This window comes from Antedon mediterranea, chromosome 5, assembly GCF_964355755.1.
Source record: "Antedon mediterranea chromosome 5, ecAntMedi1.1, whole genome shotgun sequence".
In the NCBI taxonomy this organism is placed as follows: domain Eukaryota; kingdom Metazoa; phylum Echinodermata; class Crinoidea; order Comatulida; family Antedonidae; genus Antedon; species Antedon mediterranea.
Genome location: NC_092674.1, coordinates 11,017,998 through 11,041,400, shown reverse-complemented (window position 1 = coordinate 11,041,400; position 23,403 = coordinate 11,017,998). Strand labels below are relative to the sequence as shown.

The 23,403-nt window shown below is 31.7% G+C and overlaps 1 protein-coding gene and 1 long non-coding RNA gene across 8 annotated transcripts in view; one reads left to right on the top strand and one right to left on the bottom strand.

The window, feature by feature from the left end:
* The window catches only part of LOC140048819 (C-Jun-amino-terminal kinase-interacting protein 4-like), a 61,863-nt gene that overhangs the window by 22,831 nt on the left and 15,629 nt on the right, over positions 1-23,403 (top strand). For 4 of the 7 annotated variants that reach the window (XM_072093614.1, XM_072093616.1, XM_072093611.1 and 1 more), the window contains exons 7-21: positions 857-939; positions 2,765-2,782; positions 4,872-4,895; positions 8,415-8,472; positions 9,013-9,165; positions 9,644-9,823; positions 10,368-10,424; positions 11,802-11,972; positions 17,348-17,573; positions 18,071-18,410; positions 18,957-19,124; positions 19,586-19,801; positions 20,256-20,454; positions 21,202-21,282; positions 21,696-21,763. In XM_072093614.1, the coding sequence (XP_071949715.1) occupies positions 857-939; positions 2,765-2,782; positions 4,872-4,895; positions 8,415-8,472; positions 9,013-9,165; positions 9,644-9,823; positions 10,368-10,424; positions 11,802-11,972; positions 17,348-17,573; positions 18,071-18,410; positions 18,957-19,124; positions 19,586-19,801; positions 20,256-20,454; positions 21,202-21,282; positions 21,696-21,763 (2,042 nt within the window). Of the gene's footprint in view, positions 1-856; positions 940-2,764; positions 2,783-4,426; positions 4,451-4,871; positions 4,896-8,414; positions 8,473-9,012; positions 9,166-9,643; positions 9,824-10,367; positions 10,425-11,801; positions 11,973-17,347; positions 17,574-18,070; positions 18,411-18,956; positions 19,125-19,585; positions 19,802-20,255; positions 20,455-21,201; positions 21,283-21,695; positions 21,764-23,403 lie in introns of all 7 variants that reach the window. The other 3 variants (XM_072093612.1, XM_072093613.1, XM_072093615.1) reach the window with 3 other exon arrangements.
* On the bottom strand, positions 9,817-12,709 carry LOC140048821 (uncharacterized). The gene is made up of 3 exons (XR_011845152.1): positions 12,511-12,709; positions 10,910-11,029; positions 9,817-10,319 (listed from the first exon to the last, which is right to left on the bottom strand). It is a non-coding gene; the product is annotated as an uncharacterized lncRNA (long non-coding RNA).

Below are 23,403 nucleotides of genomic sequence, written 5' to 3'. Positions count from 1 at the left end.
ATTTTGACTCTGCTAATAATTATTTTGACCTTTACACCAAAGTATTTCTACTGTAATTGGCATGAAACAGAAACTGGGAAATGTGAAATTTTTATGGTATAATTTATTTTTTTTAATGACAATATTTTTAGCCCTACATAAAACACATTTCTATAATATTATTCAGTCGTCGGTCATCAATAACATGTCTATATAACATAAATAAAACATCATACTTTTTACTATTTATAAAGTGATTACTATTTATCCATATTTTGTTCTATATTTTTTTAAAGATACAAATAATCAAATAAAAAGAGATACAAATCTTTCTATTGCAAAGTTAGCATATATAGGCTAATTTTAAATGTACAAACAAAAACAAAGAGCTCTACTCTAATGTCCAGCAATAATTCTGAAAATTAATGAATATGAATCGGGAAATATGATCAAATCTGCAAGATACCTGTGGAATATCACTATGATAATAATAATAAATTCAAACTATATTTTGAAACCTTTATTCAACTTAACGATAACAATGGTTGGCTTTTCTCAATTACTCTTCTCCCCAAGAATACACGGTACTGTACATTCCAACCTTGTGTCACGCGTTATGGTTGATCACTGTGTAACAAGAATGGGTCACATAACAAAATTGCACATACACCAAAGTTACTCTTGCTACTCTTGGTTTAAGAGTTCAGTGGAGTATATATTGAATATCATGTGACAACAATCCTCCAGTTAAATCCTCCAATTAAATCCTCCAATTAAATCCTCCAATGCATGTGTGTATGCAATATACTGAAGTATACCATTTTTTAAATTTCATTTACACTACTTTTTATTTTGTGATGTTTTTTTTTTCTTTTAGTGATGTTGACACTAATAACTCTCTGTATATGGAGTTGGATCATGACATTTTAGGTGAAATGGATGATGGCGCCAATATAACAGGTAAGTAACATAGAATCACTCATTCATGTTATAATAAGTGTTTGTTTCATGCAGTGTTACTAAACACTAGACAGGTTCTTACTGTTACTAAACACTAGACAGGGTGTTACTGTTACTAAACACTAGACAGGGTGTTACTGTTACTAAACACTAGAAAGGGTGTTACTGTTACTAAACACTAGACAGGGTCTTACTGTTACTAAACACTAGACAGGGTGTTACTGTTACTAAACACTAGACAGGGTGTTACTGTTACTAAACACTAGACAGGTTCTTACTGTTACTAAACACTAGACAGGTTCTTACTGTTACTAAACACTAGACAGGGTGTTACTGTTACTAAACACTAGACAGGGTGTTACTGTTACTAAACACTAGACAGGGTGTTACTGTTACTAAACACTAGACAGGGTGTTACTGTTACTAAACACTAGACAGGGTGTTACTGTTACTAAACACTAGACAGGGTGTTACTGTTACTAAACACTAGACAGGGTGTTACTGTCATTAAACACTAGACAGGGTGTTACTGTTACTAAACACTAGACAGGGTCTTACTGTTACTAAACACTAGACTGGGTGTTACTGTTACTAAATACTAGACAGGGTGTTACTGTTACTAAACACTAGACAAGTTGTTACTGTTACTAAACACTAGACAGGGTGTTACTGTCACTAAACACTAGACAGGGTGTTACTGTTACTAAACACTAGACAGGGTGTTACTGTCACTAAACACTAGACAGGGTGTTACTGTTACTAAACACTAGACAGGGTGTTACTGTTACTAAACACTAGACAGGGTGTTACTGTTACTAAACACTAGACAGGGTGTTACTGTTACTAAACACTAGACAGGGTGTTACTGTTATTAAATACTATGCAATAACCAATAATAAATGCAGTGTTGTTGGAATCTATACAGCACTATTTGAATGTTTGCCGAGTATTATAGTTACATCAGTTAGATCAGAGGTTCCAACTTGAAAATAAAACTATTAAGAGATTTAATATAAGCATGGCCAAAGCATAGATGGGGCTAACATTTATAAAAACTATACCCAAACATAGAGGGTGCTATTTAAAAAGATCTCTGCCATCATGGTTCTTGTATCCTGCTTGTCAACAAATCAAGTGAGATTTTTTAACTTATCATGCACGCCTATTTAATAATTGAAGACCCCAGAGTTGGTAAAACTCTTAATGCTAAATATATATTACACTCCTGGGAGATTTTAGCTAAGGCCTGTATCTAGAACGTCTGTATTTAACAAAGCTAAAATGCGGCATATCTAACAGCAACTGCAGTTGACCTAGTTACAGTCAATTACAAAAGGTTTAATTAGATTGTTTGTGTTTACTACTAGACTCGTTAAAATGAAGCCTGCTCCAATTTTCAATGCCAAGCTTTTTCGTTATTTACAACACCAACCAAGTTTGAGTTTACAATTGCTTGTGTTTTGATTGATCACATAAACCGTGCTTTAGGACCAAACAGTATCCCCTGCGCAAATATGGTCCCCTCTGCAAATATGGTCCCATATTCATTTAAGTGTGCTTTTAATAGGGGTGTCTCCTTAATAGGGTGTCCCCTTAATAAGGGTGTCCCCTTAATAAGGATGTCCCCTTAATAGGGGTTCCCCCTTAATAAGGGTGTCCCCTAAAAAGATGTCTCTTGTTGGCTAATATTGTTGAAATGTAGAGTATAAACTTTGACCTATCAAATAGCCACAACCAGGTCGTTGGCTGTTAATGTGTGTTTAGCTTTTAGACTTATTTCTCCTGTCTTCTCTTTTCCCTCTGTTTTCTCCTCATTGGACGCTAGACCCTGCTGAGTTTTCCGGTTGGTACCAATCTCTGTGTTATGCATGTTTTAGTAGGAACTTGTTCATGTTTTTTACAGGGTTTCTACTAATCTCTTAACAAAAATATTGAATGAATGATCTTGATAAAATTATAGATGGTTATAAAATATTAAGTTCTAACATAGCAAAATCATTTATTTAAATTAAGACCAAATCTATGTCATTGAAAATATTAAATTAGAGATGTGTTATTCATTTTTAAATAACTATGATCAAATCTTTAAAAAACAATTTTAAGCGTTTAAAAAACCCTTAAAAAATTTTTGTAGTAAAACAAATACAATTTTTAAAAATAAATTAAATAGATAATGAATAGTAATACAAATAAAGATAAACAAATGCTGTTTACTTTTAGCTGAAATAGCTATAAATAGATTGTCATTTATATATTAATGATACCTCTTGTAATAAGGATATCCATTGCCACTCCTATCCTGACCTTAAAATGCAGAATATACAGGAAAATAATATTTGTTGTCCTTTTTTGTTGTTATATTCTGCTATTTTAATATTTTTAGGTGTTTTGTGAGGGAAAAAAATAAAAATGCATACCAAAACAAATTAATAATTGCTTTAAAGGAATGAAAAAATTAATAATAAAAATTAAGTTGGCATAAAACAACTACGGTATGTCCGCCATTCAGATCTATAGATATTTAAAATAAGCTAGTTTCATACCTGCAATCTTAAAAATAATAATATAATACACTAACAATTTTTAATTTGTTTAAAAAAAATGATGTGACTCATATTCATAAACATTGACTAAAATGTCAGATGTAGGCAATAATTCAGTATGGAAAGAGATATTGTATTCATTGGTTTAAATTCAACCATAATGTTTAAATCTAAGTTGTGTAGAACCTTTTAATACTTTTATAAGTCCATAATAATTTGAATCTGGTTAAATAGGAAAGCATGGTTTTGTAGTTTATATAGTTTTGGATTATTGTTTAATTTTTTTTTATAATATTATGATTTAATATGCATTGAAAGTGGTATTTCAGTCAATTTTCATTGTTATTTATTTTTTGGTTATAAACAGTGAATTTTTTTTCCTCAACTTTTTTTCTTCATCTCTCCTTATATTCCTTTTGTGTTTTTCATCATCTTTTACAAAATGTGGTGTATTGTGTTTTTTCATCTTCGCCGTCATTCATTCAAAACTGTTTAAAATGGTCTTCTATGATAGGTATATTATATACCTGTAAATAAGGGAATCATCAGTGCCCATCCATAGAATACATACCAGTTCAGTCCATCAATGGTTCTATTAGATCTTGATATACCAGATCTACAGTGTGCTAATGAGGATGGGCTTCTATTGAATTGAAAAATGTGTCAATCATCTCTACTTTTTTAGAAAAAATTTAATAAAACATTTATTTCGACGAAAATAAACAAGTATACAAACAAAAAACAGCATGAAGTATCATTTGGTCAAAGGTCAAATAATAACTTTGGTGACAATGTCAATTTGGTGACAAAATAAATTTGTAGGCGGCATATATAATGAATCATGATATAAAATAAGACAATGGGTTTTTTGTGTTTATTTATTTAAACAATACATACAATTTGGTATCATAATTCTTGTTTTTGTTTATATGTGTTGACAACAGATGACTGTGAAATTTCATCATATGGTAAAAATGATTATTGTTTTTATTGGTTGTTTCCTGGTATGTTTTATACAATTTCATTTTCACTTTTAAAGGGCTTTTGTTTTCTGTATCATTAAAATGTTCCACCGCTCTGCACCAACAACGGACATGAGCACTGGTATTGTTGAATTACATTGGTGTAAGTTGTAATACCTTGAAAACGATTCATGAAATGCAAACAGAGGAAAGTAACCTGAAGATAACTTTAAAGAAGATTTTATTAAAAATGTCTCGTTCTTTTCATCCCCGATTTTTTAATATTATATTTTGTGGCATATTTTTTGGGAAATGTTTTTGCAATCTTTGACAAAGTTGGTGATTGTATGAATGTCTATAGTATATTTTGGTGATCTTTACCTTTATTATTTCTCTCTCTTTCCTACTACTTTCTGTCTTGTGTCAGTCAAGTCACCTGACAACTTTTATGGTAAGCTATTGGACAATAGTTGCATGATCTATGGTAAATCTCATTTCTAACAGTCTCTCATCCCATTTTGTTATTTGTTAGAAAAGTCACCTGTCAAGTTTTGTGGTAAGCGATTGGTCTGTTGCATGATGTTAGTTATGCATGGTTAAATCAAATAAAAAATTCTTCTCTTTGCAATTTTGATGTTAAATGCATTGATAGATATTTCAACAAGAAAACAAATAAATAATAGAGAAAGAAAGAAGATATAAAGTTATTTAAAAGATGAAAAAAAAGCTATTGAGCAATAATTACTTTAAATGAAATAAGTTTGTAAAAGCACTCAATCACATTATATTTTACAACACAAATTATTAAATATAGCGCAAATTAATTTCACCTTTAGCATACAGCCTTTATCAATAGTTCTGATTATCCTAAAAATGAATGTATCCACTTATCCCCTAAGTGCTATGGATAATGGTTGTGAATTGTACATAACAATTTCCCATTTTAAAACGTTTTTTTAAATGGTGACCTATTCTAATGTTGTCAGCCATTCCTCACAACATGTTAGATGAATGGGAGAGTGTGACGATATATGAAACTATAAAATGTAGACTTAATTTTAATTACCTTTTTCATTTTGGATTTATTATTTGGATTTTAATCATTTATATCTGGGGTACTTCTATTGAAAAATTGTTTTAAATTACTTAATATTTTCAATTAAAGGTATTGAAATATCCCACAAGATCTAAAAGAATTTCTTGACCAAAAAAAACACAACAAAAATGTTCTGAACAATATAATACAACTTAGTAGAACATTGCAAGTATGTGTTGTATAAAGATCAGTTTTAAGTTGGCGGTGATATTTGGACATTTTGCACCGACCCCAAAATTTAATTTAATATCCTACAATATGAAATATTGCACAATTTCTTTTGATAAATGTCTTGTTATCTTTAATGTATTGCATTCTTATTTACTGCACATGTAAACAAATGTTATTCTGCATAAGATGGTATTGTATTTATTTGTAAGAGTTTTGTACCTATTAGACTAAACAGCAACCTATACCTACAATAGGTAGTTCCTGTAGCCCAGGCCTATATTGTTCGATGCATTTAGCATGTTTGCTAATGAAAATGGAATCTGCATGTTTGTATGTTAATTCCCACTTACAATTACATTTTTCATTTTTCTTACAGAATATGTAAAATCACTGTGACATTTTATTTATTTATTTAATGATTATGAAATATATAGTTTGTATTTTAGGCCAACAGAAAGTTTATATTTCATTCAGGTGTGGATACATTGTATGAAGTACAGTATTTATGCCATCTTTTCATCCCTTTCACCCAGTTTAAATAACACTAGTTTGTGAAAGGTTTGTATACTTGAAAAGAAACAAGTTCCTCTTTTATCTTTGTAGCCTCCAAACAGAACCAGCTGATCCTATGCCATTTCTTGTTTCTCCATTATGAAATTTTAACATTAGAAAAGGAGGATAGAGGTCTCAAAGTCCAACCCTAGAGATGTTTCCTCAAGAAGCCTTTTTTTCACATTTTTCTTTGCTCAATAGCTTATACTACATTCCTTAGAATATGGTTGAATTAATTTGTACATATTTGAATGTAGTAGCAGAGTGTTATCGCCGACAAATGAACAGCAAAACCTGACATGATCAACTCAAAATGTCACGGCCATTTCAAGTAATTTGAATAATCCTTGAAATTACATAATTCTGTCGATTCATCCATTTCCGAGATTTATGTTGCCACTAAAAGATGACTACATTCTTCTAACATTCTTAACTATGTTTTTATACTCTAGTAGAACCCGTCCTTTGGGACACCCTATTTAGGGGACATGCCTATTAAGGGGACATTTTGTTAAGTCCTCAAGGTCTCCTGTGGCTCTACAGCATTTTCAATTTTCCATAATTATTTACGGGAGGTTGTGAGCTCTTTAGATTAATAGTACAATTTATAATAGAAATTTCCGAATGCACCATACACAAAAGAGCAATCATTCTTGTAATATAAAGTGGGATTTATATATACAGTCATTATACAAATTAAATATAAAAATGTATCATACTTGACACAAAGTAACCTTAATGGATGAAGCTAACAAAAGATGTTTTTTATCTCCTTTCAAAAATCATGGAAGACTGCCCCCATCCCTTCTCCCTCTTCCCCTTCAAATATCCGCCTAATAAACTTATTACTTCATTGAAAACATTTTTTTTATATATTTTTTGGAATTAATAAAATCAATTTAATCCGTCATAGTTTTCAATAATATTGCTTTATTTTAATTTTTTTTTAAACCTATTATGTTAACATTATGTTATTTTGGGCTGTGTTAACGTATTGAAGTGCAATATGGCGTTAATGAGTGGTACACATTGAGGGATCTTCTTCAGTAAGCTCACAGTGCCTAAGATTTCTTCTACAGTAAAAGTTACATTGTTGAATACTCAATTTAGACACACGTTTCTTTAATAGATTTTAGGTTTTAAAAGGTTCTAATTGTTGAGATTTTATCCATGGGTTCTGTCTTATTTGTAATTAAATAATTGTTTTTAATAATTATAGTGTACACTTCATTATAGTAATAATGTGTTTGTTTCTTGATTATGTTGCTATTAATATGGTTAGTAATAGTAGTGTAACATTTGTTAATAATAGGGAGCTTCCAATTTGTGATGACCAAGGACCGAGAACCATCAAAACATCAAATCAATTAAATTTCTTTATTGCTGCAAATGCCATCAAGGGCTAATATCCGCTTAAGCAAACTTATACAAATTTACATTTAAAATTGTTGTGATCATTACTATAGTTATTATTGTCATTACTACTGAAGACGAGGAGCAACAACACAGACAATAAACATGACATAGTCATTTGGTCATCAGTCGTCGCAAATCAAAAGCTCCCTACTATATTCATTGTGTATTCATGATTCAGTTGGTAATAGATTGTAGATTTATGCATAATTAATTATGAATTTTGTAAGTTATAAATCCCAAGTAGTAGGTGTACTAGTAATATACAATACGTCACCAAGCAATGGAGCGTAACAAACACATGTACACATGCTCACAAACTATCTGTACAGTATCAAGCTACTTTCACAGTTTGTCCTAATCATGGTAGCTATCACAACACAGGTTAGTTTGTGCCCATGTACAATTTTGTTGGTACAGTGTTGTACAATAGAATTGTTCCCAATTATGTATAAAAAGGTAAGAAATCATGTAATGTTCGTGAATATGGTTTTTATATTGTTTTGCTTGACCATATTTAACATTTTCTTTTCACATTCATGGTTTTGAGTTTACTGCAATGTAATCGTGTTTGTATCATTTACTAGTTTTAGTTATAATAGTATATTATTATAGTTTTATATATGTATAACTATATCTCTTTATTGGTATTTTCACAGGTAGACTGAGTGAATTATTTGATAGTTAGAACAAATTCTGAGGCGTTACATATTTGATTTTAAATTTGTGTTTACTTAGGAATGGGAAAGGAAGTTGAAAACTTGATCGTAGAGAACTCTGAGCTTAGAGCTACCAAGTAAGTTATCTTGCAACAACAGAAATCAATGAGAATACAGATAATGAATGTTTATAACTTAAGTTGAATGGAGAAAATATTTTGATGAGTTTAGTAGGATAGTCAGAACTAACGAATGAAAATATTCTACCTATTCAACAACAAATACAAAACATTGATTATTTGTTTCATAACACATCCACTGTTTTAGAGTAAACTTTAAAGAATTCAATTTAATCTGCTTCTACCATCTACAGTAGGTCATTATCACGCTCACTACAGGTCTTGGAATTTGATAGCACATTTTAATCTTTAAAATGGGGGGAAATAATGCGCGCCTTGTGATATGAAATCAACTCATTCAATTTGCCAGGATACTTGTATTATATTACATTACAATGTTTTTTTGTGTACAATATCATATTTTTTGATTTTCTGATGCACAAGATCTATGTATCCTAAAACATACAACAACAAAAACTTTCAGAAAAAAATGCATTTATTCTCATGTACTTGTTGGTGAGTTAATTTTCATCCAATTTCGATATTTTCTATTCACAGGAATGCCTTGAATGTCGTTAAAGATGATTTAATAGTCCAAGTGGATGATTTGACAACTGAAGCAGAGCTACTACGACAGGACTTAGTAGCAGTAAATAAAAAGAGAGAGGAATTAAGTACACGGGTACAAGATCTAGAGAGTGATTTGAAAAAGTAAGTATTTATTTTATTTATTTATTAAACTTGATCACTGCCCATAACGAAAAGGCAGCGAAAAGAAAGAGATGCACAGGTGACAAGCACCTCCATCCATATCCCCCTTAAAATACACATAACAGTTAACAATAGTATATATAAATGCACAAAAGTAAAAATAAATATAGCTAAGACTTACTTTTAAATACTTACTATACTGAATAAAATTTGAGAAATAAATAAATAAAAATACGGTATGACGTAATTCAGAATAGTTGTCTATAACAAGTGGAAATTACAATCATTTGACTATTGTTACTTGTTGTAGGATTTGTATGAAATAAGAAATATTATTAATATATATATAAAATATCTTTAATGATAGACAGAATTTGAACCTATGATCTTAGTTTTTTAGGCAAACACCACAAATCCAAAAACAATACCGAATATTAAGAACAAAATTATTTAAACAACTGTTTTTTAATGTACCTAGAAAAAGGGAATACAGTCAGGAGGTGGGCAAGCTACCAGACGGAGAAGAGGATGAAGTACCAATGGCTCAGCGTAAACGCTTTACACGTGTGGAAATGGCACGCGTGTTGATGGAACGTAATCAATACAAAGAACGCTTAATGGAACTTCAGGAAGCTGTTAGATGGACCGAAATGATTAGGCAAGTTTAATTGATCAGTTATTTTACCGTTTCTCAATAGTAGACTACAATTTTTCATGATATGCCAGTTCGTGTATAGAAAAACAGGAGAATTGAGTAGATGAAATTTATGTACAGTTTCCCAATACCAGACACTTTTGAGCTGGCCCAAAATGTCTGGTTTTCTGGAAGTCTGGTATTCTGGAAATCTGGTATTCTGGAAATCTGGTATTCAGGACCTTTTAAGCCTAAAAAAGTCTTGTTTTGGGAGATTTCCGGTTTTCAGAGAGAGTTTTTACTGTTCAATCAGTTTCTTTCAGTACTGTTCAGTTGCTTCAAAAGTTGACATATGGTTTACACAACTGTCTCTTTCAGATGAGTTGGGTTGGATTCAGTGCCATGTAGACATAAGACCACATTTAAATATTGACTTGAGTGAAACAATTAGTTATATATTATACGACCTGCCATCTCCTATTTAAACATCCTGTTTCTTCCACTGAAATAATTACCATTACTGTTGAATAGATAGAACATAAATATCATTTTGAACATTATTTTACAGAGCATCAAGGGAACACCCATCATTTGAAAAGAAAAACAAATCTAGCGTATGGAAATTGTAAGTATTATAAATGGTAATTGTAAATAGATTTTTATTTAATGCAGACCTCTTATGGGAGTGATTACATTCTGATAGTAAGATTGCATTTATTTTAAAAGTAGAACCTATTTGATGGAGATTAGGAATGCTATTTGTTAAGCTCTGTCTACACTATCACACTTTATGTGACAATGTGATGTGCCTGGACACGATGACGTCATATCACTACCACATTTGGGCTATCACATATATTTTAGTAGACTTGCCCCAAGCCTGTATTGTTTTTTTTATAATTTATTTGTTTTTATTTCGACCGCGATTTTTGTCTGAAAATACAGACTTGTGAAACACGTATAGAAATCGATTTGCAGACCGCAAACATCCGATAAGAATGACGTAGGTTATCATACCGTATTTGGCTATATGGGGCGGGCGGTATGTAAATATGGATTTCAAATCAACCAATAATGATCATTTCAAAATGAAAAAGATCGAGTACGTACGTGCTGAATGTACGATCGAGACTCTTGAAATATGAAATCGTGTTGCCAAGTTGTTTTGTTTATTGTTTAGTCCTTAGCCTAGGCCTCCTTTGTAGGTCCTACTCAACTCGCACGTATGATCTGCCAAATAAAACGCCAATAAGAGGTATTAAATTAAATTAATCTTCTAAACTATTTAAGCTATGCATACTAAGCGCCCTCATTTGTTATTAGTCCACCCTAAATGTGATGAAACACCATTTGTGATTGGTCAATACTCACGGTAGTAACCTAGTAACTAGTACGCGCTGAACATCCGGTTATTATTATTAATAGGCTTATTGATGGAAATTCTTCTGTTAATTTAAACGAACTAGGCCTAAGTGAATATTTTATTGCCAAGGAATAATTAATTAGTAATTATCTGTATATTATTCTTCGCAAGGTAAGGTGTCTAGGCAGGCTTGTTTAAATACAATACAAATACTATAGGAGGCCTAGCCTAGCTTCACCCAACCCAGCAGACTTGTTCTTGGCTATAAAATATAACAGATATTGCCTTTTATATCGGTTAAATATAAGATTTGACATCCCCGAGGGAATGATATTAAGATCGAGGGAATATATATTTCCCGAAGCGCCAAGCAGTCAATATCTGTATAATATGTTGTACATAACTCAGTAATTCAGTATCTATTAATAACATTTCTACGAGTATAAGGGAGAAAAGATTATTGAGCGGCTTCTCCAAAATACAATACAAAGTTTTTTTTCTAAATACTGTAAATGTCAGGAAATCATGTCAAAGGTCAAGTACTTATTCCATCAATGTTGAATTTGACATTCTGCTTTGCAAAACCATTAATTTCAATCAATTGTATTCATCAATAAACCTTTTTTTTTTCTTTTACAGTTTTAGTGGATTATTTTCAACATCCAGTCAACCAAACAAGAAACCATATCCACCAGCTAATGTTAAATTTAACGCACCAAGCTCGCAGGTTACGCCAGCCCCTAAACAGCGCAGTCAGACGATAGCCTCACTTGGCGATAAAGGAAAACCTTTTGACTTCTTGGATGATGGGTATGTGAAACCGGGTACAAAGGCTAAAACTTACCGCAAATATCTTAATTCTAAAGAAAAACAATAAATTATCAAATACATATTTCCATTCCTAATAAGGTGATGGGATTTGGACATTCAGGGTCATTATCATTTTAATATATTTTTATGTGCTGTTATCTCATTCCATAAGAGTTTTCAATTTATACACCAAATATATCCTTTAGTGCAATGCTTCCCAGCCTTGTAATATGCGGAATTGTAAGGGATTCTGGATACAATTACCATCATCCAAAAAAATAGCTTTACAAAAACAAGCTGGTTACTTGTTTACTTGCGAGGTCCATGGTATTAGTGAAAATCTACCATTAAAATAAACCTCACAGTTTCAATTGGTTGAGAGATCTGTGTCTGAGCATCGTCTTATTTATGCTCTGTTCCAGCTTCACTGTGGACCAGTGTCGACAGTGGCTTGCCAAATGAATCTCTTGATTTTACAAGGTTGGGAGGCAAATTGTATTACTATTCATCAGATATGGTTAGCTTCTTATCCCTTTACCATGTTAAAAAACAGCTTTGCAGTTACAATGTTTCATGGTTATCACACATAAACAAATATGGCTGCTTCAACTGCAGTTCTCTGCTTATGATCCAATGCAAATTCAACTCTTTCTACTATCAAGAAATATCAGTTGACAATGTCCTAAGTAAACAACATCTTATCTGTGAGATTACATACTATGTTGCAACACATATTACAATCAGATTGTATACAGTATAACCACTATTAAGGAGACGCAACAAAATTCTGCCTCCTTATATAGCGCCTAGAATGTTTCTAAGCGCTTTACACACAAAAATGATTCATGTCCTAAGATAATCAAATGAAGAATAAGCAGAGAAACCATATACACCGCTCCGTTTTTCAACACTTTGAAGCTCCCATATGACAGTTCGCCAGAACAAAATTCACAGGAGCTCGAGTGAAAAAGGCATGTCTATGGCCCCTGAATAGAGGTTAGCCACAGCCACAGTGTGAAATCAATTGCATTTCACAGGCATGTGTCCCTTTAATAGAGGAGGTGTTCTACTGTGTTCATATATTTGTTTTGCTAATTACGGCGTGATATAAATTTCAAATTTTAAATTTATGTAAATCTCTGCAGCCAGATTTTGATTTGTGTGAATCCTTTTCCTCCTTTCATCTTTTTCAATTTTTGGATATTTGTAATTTGTTTTCTTTGCGTTTTCTTTGATGGTTTGCATGCTGTTATTGTGCAGTGTTTTAAGTCTTACCGCGTTTTTTAAACTTTGCTTCGCGACTCGGCACTTGTAAAGCTACTAAATACTTGGGAAGATACAGGATTCTTTTAAACGTCTGTCAAAAAGGAAAAAAAAACATAGTTTATAATTTCATTTTATCCGTCAATCCGTGCTATTCAGGATCTGCGCACCCTGAAAATTTTGCGTACTCATTTTTTCTGGGTTTTGGTAATTTTCAAATTATACATAATCTATAATAATAATCTATTTTTCCAAATTGAAACAATTTAGTTTTAAATTATTAGCAAACTGATATTAGCAAATTAAGTTTAGTATTGATAATCAAAAAGTGCTCTTTTAACTGTTAGTGTCTTAATAATCACTCATCCAATACTCAGACAAAAACAAAGTAGAATATTGAAACATACAATAAATATTATATTTAGTCAATAACTGTGTGCATTAAAAAGTACTTACAAATTATTTTTTTAAATATGTATGTTTATTTTTGCATTTTATAAATGATGTAAATCAAATATATGATGATATAAAATATTTTTCTAATCCAAATGCAAAAGTCAAAATGCAGTACTACTATCAAACGTCACTATAGATGTGGATGCAGTTTTATATAGATAGATGCAATATAAGGATCGCTTAAAATGCTAATATACTTTGCTGTTGTTAGATTAAGATTAGAAGGCATATATTGAGAGGTACGAATGTTCAACTTTATTATCCAAGCCAATGAATCTGCAATTTTTATTGTGGCATGTTTCAGGTTCACATCCACTGCAACCATCATAACATAATTGATGTCCTATCATTACGTTAGACAATATTTAAAAAATCGGTTTTATATCTGAAATTGGGTCATGCACATATATTTTGGTGTAAGGAAATATACCCTTGAACTAGATAATAAATGTTTAGAGTTTAGAGAAGATAAAAATGAAGCTTATGATAATGTATTTCATATTGTCGATTTACGCTTATGGGGTAATTGGACAAATATTTGATGAAATATATTTTACAATATTAGAGTATAATAATAATGATTCTATCGCCCACAATTGCATGCGAAACCAAAGTAGTATTATAGTCACTTAATGTTCCAAATTTGGAAACTATATGTGGAAAAGTGATTTGATTTCATTGATTTTAACTAGACTTAGACTTGAATATGCATACAGTATTTCTGAACAAGATATCCAGTTGAGAATAATATGAAGTACATATTAACATTCCAAAACTCATCAGGAAAAAAACACATTTGGTTCAATCAATGGTAACATTTATATTATGAACATATAATCTAGATAATTTTTATTATTTAATATTATTGTCATTGCTAATTATTGCTACTAAGATAATCAGTTCTTATTAATAAGTGAATTTTTTATTTGATACAATTTCCCCCAGGTACTGTATATAAGATTTTTTGATTCTATGTTTGAATAGTTTTTAAAACTATTGTGTTACAATAATTATGATTATGATATTTTTGCTCAGTAAATCAATCAAAACACCATAAAGCTAAACTGATCAGTGCATAAAAGCAACCCCATATTATTTTGCCTTCTATGCGTGTTAGATAAATTTATTTTTGAAAATCAAATATTGTGTTATATTTTGTATAAATTTATTTTACTGTAAATCAATTATATAGTTTATTTAATTAATATAAGTAATTATATATTTTTTTCATCATACCAATTATTAATCCATGATCGTACAAACTAAATTGCTGTTTTCCAATTAGACTATTTACAGTAACTATGATACTGTAGTTTCACTTTTCCATGTCCCCTTTAATAGTGGTGAAAATGTCCCCCTAATTGTACAAAAAAATATATATATATATATATAAAATACTATTTCTCATTCTCACCGATTTCCTTATCTTTATCGTTTCAAATTAATTAATTAAATTTCAGTATATCACCTTTGCCTGATGTGCTTATATAAAATACTATTATAATATACAGAAAACTGTATGGGCCCTGTTCAGACTTATTTATTTACCTGGATAAGTTTGCTTCATGGACTAATTATCGGTAATTTTGGTGGATAGGTCAACAAATTAACCAGCTAAATAACTAAGCCTGAATGCGGCCAATGCTTGTCATAACCTCTACCCTGCTTAATGTTTCCAGTTTTCCTTTCACGTGCTATAATTTCTTTTCGTGGTGTGTAAGGTATCAAAACAGTACTTTGATTGTTAAAAGTCTTCACATCCTTTTTAAAATGAAACAGAAAGTGAAGTATAATAAATACAATACATAAAAGAAACAGCTTATGACATATCTAGTGTGACTTAAGTATGAAATGTCATACTGTAAATTAAATAATTAAAGATGTATTGTCTCTGACTAATTCTACAAAAATAAAAATAAAAAATTGCGAAAAAAAGTGGGTAATTAGTATTTCATAATAGTTATTAACTTCAACAAAAATTAGTCGGAAAAAAATCATTTAACTGAAATACATACGTTTTTTGTTCAAAAAATAACTTTGACGTCCAGTCAAAGTTTTCGATCAAAATATATCTCATAATGCAACACGCTTGTTTGGCTACTCTGTATGCATAAACTTCCTCGCGATCTGTGTGAAAACACCCTCTCAACCGTGACGAGTTGTAAACAATCCTAATTAGCATCATGCATAATGCATACTCGTGGTTTGAAATCTTTGTTTACTTTCGCTCGTGACGAAATGTAATCAAATTAATTTACCTTTTAATTATGTAAACTTGTTGTTTTTGGCTCGAATTTTTGAATAATAATACTTTGATATGGCCAATTTAAATTCAGAAGGGACAATACATCTTTAATGTATTACTGTTACAAATTAAAGATCCCAGGTTTTCTTTTAATCGTAATACACACAACTTTAAATGTATTTATGTAATATTTAAAAGTCTTGCTTATTTTGAATAGTTGATTTTAAACCATTGATGCATGCGTAAGTGTTTTTGATTTGTTGGTGAAAAAAAAATTTTTGGTTCAAATATATATTACTATAAAAAAAATGTTGTTTCGTTATGATTAGTTTATTGGTGTATTTTCATTTGTTTCTGCATGAATAGACACTTTAATTTATATTTCTTTTTTGTGTATTAATTGTAGTATTAGATTTATATAAATACACATTTTAATATCTAACACACAGTACAATTTGCAGTTTTACATAAATGATTATTACAAAAAAAAAGCAAATTAGACTTGTCTGGTCTGATTAGATCCCTTCCTATGCCACACTTTTCTGTCTGAGCAGTGTGAGTAGATGTCCTTCCCATGAGCAACTTGGAGGTCCATACGAAGTACCCAGTTTTGCATGCTATTACACCACCATTTTGTGGCTTTGGTATACATAGCATCATATAACTGATGCTTGATCAATGTTGTTATAAATTAGAAATGAAAATGCTAAGTGAAACTAGAACCCTGACCCCAGCAATGGTCCTTATGACCTTCATTTAATTTACATATATTATATTATTAGTTTTTCAACACACTGCTATGTTATTCAGTCACACACTGCTTGTAGCATTCCTTCTTGCTTTTAAACATTCATAATATCAAATCCACTTCAAAATTAATCCCTTTAGCATCATCTCATGCACAACTTGTTTTTAATCACATATTGCTGTTTTCATTTATCATGTGAAGTGACAATATTATTACTTTGAAATGTGAATCATCCTATTTGAACATTAAGATTATTATGATTTAGATCATGTGGTTAATGATTATGATGATGAAATCTGATGATGATGATGATGATTATAATGGGCTGTAAGTGTTGTTATGTTTGTCAAAAACATAAGCAACACTTACTACACATAGTCGGTTGTTCGAGTTGAGAATATCCTTTTCTCATTCTCATAGATCATAGAATTAATTTAACCTATCACTCGGCCGATATATATATATATTTAAATGTGTACACTGTATTAATTATCACAAAAAGAATACTTACACTAGTATTTGATATTAAACCTTAGAACATAGCGTAGCTGTAGAATTAATCTAACTACATGTAATTATTGCTTAAAACACATTTTAGACTTATTTTTACAAATTCCTCACACGTAGTCACATGATCACACCATGTATTTGTATCTTTCACAGAGATGCCACACAGCGAGTGAAAGAACGACGTGAACAGTACAAGAAAGTGAAGGCTCATGTAAAGAAAGATGACGGACGAGTACAAGCTTATGGATGGAGCTTACCAGCCAAGCATCAACCACCTTCTAAGAGTGTTCAACCACCTGAGGCTAACAGAGGATGTTTAGTTGGTGTCCCTGTTCCAGTGTTCTGTAGGCCTCTGTTAGAAAAGGAACCTGGAACAAAGGTAAAGAATGCTTTCTAATTAATTTAGTCAGTGCCTCTTGTATCATCGATTTTACACCATAATATGTGTTGGTTATATTCAAAATACACTAGAACCTCTATTAAGGGGACGTCTTTGAGACTAAAAAACATCCATAGTGTGTATTGGCCCTTGTTCGTTTCACAGGAAACCCCTTAACAGAGGAATCCTCTGAATAAGGTATTCACTGAATAAGGTGTCCCAAAGGATGATTCCTAATGTAATGTTATTTTCTTTCAAACCTAAAAAACCGATAGTAAAAATTGTCTGACACAAAATGTTGTTTATCTTTGAGTTTTTTTAGTTTTCATTTGTTGTAAAATATAATTGTAATTTCACATACCATCTATGTTTCACTTGTATCCCTTTCCAAAATCATTTTTTTTGTATAATTATGGAAAACATCTGATGATTTAAAATGATTGCAGATTTCCATTCAAGTTTTTCTTTTTTGTTTTACTTTTGACTTTTTATTTCAGATATGGTGTGCAGCGGGGGTGAACCTAACTGGTGGCAGGACTAGGGACGGTGGCTCTATCGTAGGTGCCAGTGTCTTCTACTCCTCCTCAAACCTTGAGGATGGTCAGAACCCCTCCAACATGTCTGGAAGCGAGGTGGATAAACTAGACGAGGAGCTGAAGCAGGCAAAGAAAGAGCAAGAGGAATGTCAGAAGAACAACCTGTCATCCCTGGTCTGGATCTGTACAAGTATCCAGTCGGTTGCCAAGGTGACAGTCGTGGATGCTAACCAACCTCAGAATATACTTGACGCATTTCCAGTTAGCGAGTCGTATATACTGTGCATTTGTAGTGTACCAGGTAGGAAACAGTTAATTTAGTTAAATTAGTCATGGTAGAACTTACAATATTGAGGTGACATCAATCCCTAGTACAGTACTTTAATGACAGGTTAGCCAAAGCAAAGTATCACCAGCCAATGCAGGTGCTACGTGTCAGGAAAGATCTAAATCTTACTCTGTACATTTTTAATCAAGCAAAAATAATGTTAATTATTAACCAAAATAAGGTTATTTAATAATATACCAACCAGATATCACCTCTGATACAACTTTGTTTTTTGTTAAGCTCATGTATATCTGACGAGCCTTCCCATCAAGCATTAATTATGATGCGGTGTGAGGTTTTCCTTATAAGGACCTCTTAGCATGTTTATCATGTTAGGCACTTCTTCTGTGTCTGCAGAGATTCAATAATTTGTGTTATTTAAAAATGCTTTGATCTTGGTAAAGGCACTATAGAAATGTTAATTTTAAAACTGCTTCAGTTTTTTCTTGATGTGTATTGCGCTGTGTTGTAAATATTAAATCATGAATATTTCTGACTTGCATTATTATTTCCATATAGGTGCTCTTGAAAGTGACTACCCAGCAAACGATGAACCTGTAGCAATGGTTGATGATGAAACAGACGGATCATCACCTTCACCTGATGGAGAAAAATTTGGTACTGTTACTATGGTAACCGTTAGTGTGCCGTCAACTCCCAGAAGTAATACTCCGTCATCTGACAGAGGTATGCCACTACGAAAAAATATTATTTCATCTTTGGTAGAGACACAGTATCTTAAGCTCTGTCTACACTATCAAACTAGTTTGACAAAAAAACAGTGTAGGGAGCCCAAATACGGTAGTGATATTATCTTATTAGTCTTCGTGTCCATATGGGCACATCACATCAAAACGTCCAGTGTACACACATGTGGCTTGTGTGCCTAAAATAAACCCATGGCATCTTTCAGAAGGGTAGATGTCTACTGGTACTTGCCGTGATTCTGTAGAAGTCCTATGCAAATTTCCTTAATTGAGGTCAACTGATTTCAAACAAACAAGCATTACTCTAATCTTAAAAATAAATCTTATAATGTAGAACTTGTTATGCCTTATCATGATATTCGACATGAAACAAATCAAAATATGATTAGGTGGTGTTTCTTTTGACTGCATTTTAACATTTATATTTTATTTGAATATTAGCTGATCAAGTGAGTATTGCAAGTCATGAGTTCAAGGCAGAGGTTGGAGAAGCTAACCTGAGTACCAACATCACATCATCAAAAGATGCAGAGGAAGTGTTACGACAGGCTGTTGTCGGCGCACCGGCGTCATCTCAGATCGGCATGGAAGGAGTAGTGTCAGAGAAGAAGATTCTATCGCAAAATGCCAATGATAGTGATTCAGATAGTGAGAGTGGTAAAGAGATAATTTTATCTTTACTTTTTGTTATATTTATAGATGAAAATAGAGAATCAAAGAAGGAATGTGGAGTGGAGTTGTGGCTTGGTGGTTATGATGCTTAGCTACCACTCCAAGGGTCCTGGGTTGAAGTCCTGTCACATGTCAGAATTTCAAAGTTAAATGATACATTTCATATTTTATTTATTTATTGAACACCAATGATATTAATAATTTTAATATCAATACAAGGCAAAGTGAATGAAAGGTATAGACCAAAAGAGTAAAGCTCGATCAAGTTGGTCACCTAAATAAATAAAAAAAAAGGAATAAATACAGATTTGAGTGTTGAATACAGTAAAAACTTGATTGCGGTAACATAACATTGTGACCAAATATCTTCATTATGATATTACAGTAATTTTCTTTGTCATTCAAATAAATTTACCTACCTTATATCTTGCATTGTCAGATGTACAACCAGATCCTCTTGGTGTGAGTTCACTACAGAGTGAAGCTGCTAAGAGAGCAAGAAGTGCCTCTCAGGATGCCAGTGACCTGCTCAAAGATGGTCTGTCTGTAGTACAAATGGAGAATGACTTTATGTATGTGGAGGCTGAGAAGATGAGTAGTGTGAAACCAACGATGTGGCTGGGAGGTCAGAACGGATGGTGAGTTTATTTACATAAAAAGAAACCCTAACATTGTCACTTAAAGCTTGGTGGTCCCTGGTTGAAATCCTGATTCTGGCACACTTGCAGGAGTATGGCTAAAACTGCGTCACTGTGTAAGCCTTGGCACAGTCAACTTCATGTAATCACTATCTTCTGTCACCATAGTTAACTGTGTGTCTCATTCCATGAGCTGATAATAAGACAATATTAAAGAGCATGTTTGACCTTGCTGAAAGCCACCTCACAAAACATTGACCATTACCATGACCAATATAAAAAATACTAATTTACAATCATGATCGAAAGCTTTTATATTAATAATAATATTCGCTTCACATTATTACCCTGGTCATTATTTTTATCAAAGGCATATGGAAATATACTCCCTTAATGCAGCTAGTAATCAGTGCAAAGTTGTATCTTGACCTAACATGTAAGGTTGACAGCCTTATTTTTTTTTTTTTTTATGGTGCGAGGATGAACACTAGAACCAGTTTTAATAAAGTATTCAGACTAGACCTGAACTACACTGCAGTTTCATAGTAATCTGGTTGTTGGCTGGGATAATGCAATGCAATTTGACTCTTTCACAGATGATTGAATATGATTATTTTCCAACATATCATATATTTATTATGAAATTGTATTAAATAAATCTGAGCTTGGATAAGAGTTTTTCAATCACAAGCTTACAATTAAATATGTGATGCTTGGAGTAATAATAATATTGTCTGCATTTTTCAGTCTATATGTACACTCTGCAGTATCACAGTGGAGGAGATGTCTACACACACTCAAACTTAAAGATTCAATTTTATCTATTGTGTATGTAGTTTTTTATATATTGTCCCCAATGTTGTTTACATCACATAATTGCAATATAATAATATACCAAAATGTAACTAAACCAATATAGCACATAATGTATAACTTTATGAGAAAGTGCATCTCAGTGGCCTGTGTAGAGAACATCTCTGGAAGGTTGGTGTAATAAAGTAGTGGCCTATAGATATCCTAGATTAATTATGATTTCAATTAACTTTCTTTTTTTGTCAATAGGAACAGAAAATCTTTCCATTTTATGATGCTAATTTCAAAGTAGTAGGAACTGATTTGATAAATTGTGAATTAAAACATTTTCCTTCATCATTTTGAAAACACTTCTATTGGTAGAAGAGATTGAGATTCTCGCCAACATGTTGTTTACTATTTGTACTACTATCACTTTGGTCTTTCAGATATGTCAAAGGTCGTGTATTTGTTGCAATAGCAGATGGAACTATAGCAGTATTCCACAGATCTGCAGGTAATATTTAATGTGTTCATCAGAAAGCACTCTCATCACTTCAGTGTTTAATTCACATCCACGTCAAATAGTGATAATGGGAAATTAAGTGTTCCGAGAGCCTTTTTAATTTAAAAGTTAGCCAGAGCCTTTTTCGATAGGCTATAAATAGAAAGTTACCGAACATTTCGAGCGACGCGAGTTCTGACTTCCGTATTTTATAGGCTGTCTAAATTTCCTTTTTAACTCGTTTATATTAAATTATATTGCTGTTTAGTTGATTTCTGTGTATTAGGAATATTTATATTAAACAAAAACCACAACAGTACCAATTTTTGTTGATTATGGATTCATTTATTCGAATTCTAAGATAAACGTCTAAGCCAAGTGTAAGCGTAAACAAAGCGAGTCATACGACGAAAACAAGAAAGTGAAAACTAACTAGTTTGTTAAAATAGTTAACATTAATTTGGAATTTTTAAATGAAATTCTGAAAACGGTATAATATAGTCTTATATGTATTTTCTAAGATTTCCAAAAATAAGCTTTGTGTTATTTTTCAAACAAATTCTATAAGGAGTTGAATATAGGTCTGTTTTAAGCGAAAGCACGGTGCGCGTAGGCCTAGGGAGACGCGGCAGGGCTGGATAATCGTTTTCTTAGGCGAAGAGAATGAGGGAAGATGCGCTTCATCATTGGCCCCTCGATTGTTATTCTTGTTAAGTGGCTGATTCATAATCTTAAAATATGAGGACAAAGGGCTTATAAATTTTGAAATATTATTATTATTGTTGAACTTTCATTTTTCTTAAAATTATTAAGAAGTGGGTAGGGGGACTGTCTGCAAGCTAGGCCTGGACTGTTTAAATTGGTAAAATACTATAAAATCAATACATTCTTGGGGCTAAATAATTAATGAAATTTCACGATTCCCTTCTTTTTATTATAATAATGGAGCAATAAATGAAATACACACCATTTAACATAAAACCTTTAATATTATCACAAATTAGACAACAAGTTTTGTACATCAAATTAACATCTTTTGTACTAGGCCTTTTTCTATTTATATTTATATAATGATTATTTATTGCCGATTTGGAAATCACATTTAAACTTTATAAGAATTACCGCACAACAACCAACCTCCGCTTGAACCTTTAAATAAGTAAATTAGGAAAATATCAAGTTTTTAAATATTAAATGTCCTTTGGCAATAAAAATCTGTAGATATCCATAAAATTACTGTATGTGTTATTTCACATATGCCGGTAAATTAATGAGAAATTGTTGTTGATTAATGCTATTTCTATTGTATTGAAGTATGCAGACAGCTTAAGAACATCCCTCTGTGATCTGTAAACAAAAAACAACATTAAATTAATAATAATCATTATTTAGTTATATTTGTAATCATTTATTTTTATTTCCTTAGGCCTAGGCCTATAAATACGCGCGCCTGACAATGAACACGCGCCAACAATACACGCACTACTCCACTATAATAACAGGCTATTGCCTAGCTCTCTTACCTGTAAACTAGGCCTAGACTATATTGATTTTTAAATAAAATAAAAGAGGCTTTGTAAAGTTTTATGATTAAAAACAACTTTCCTATATATTATATAATGTTCTTATTAATTTAAAAAGCAACATTTTTA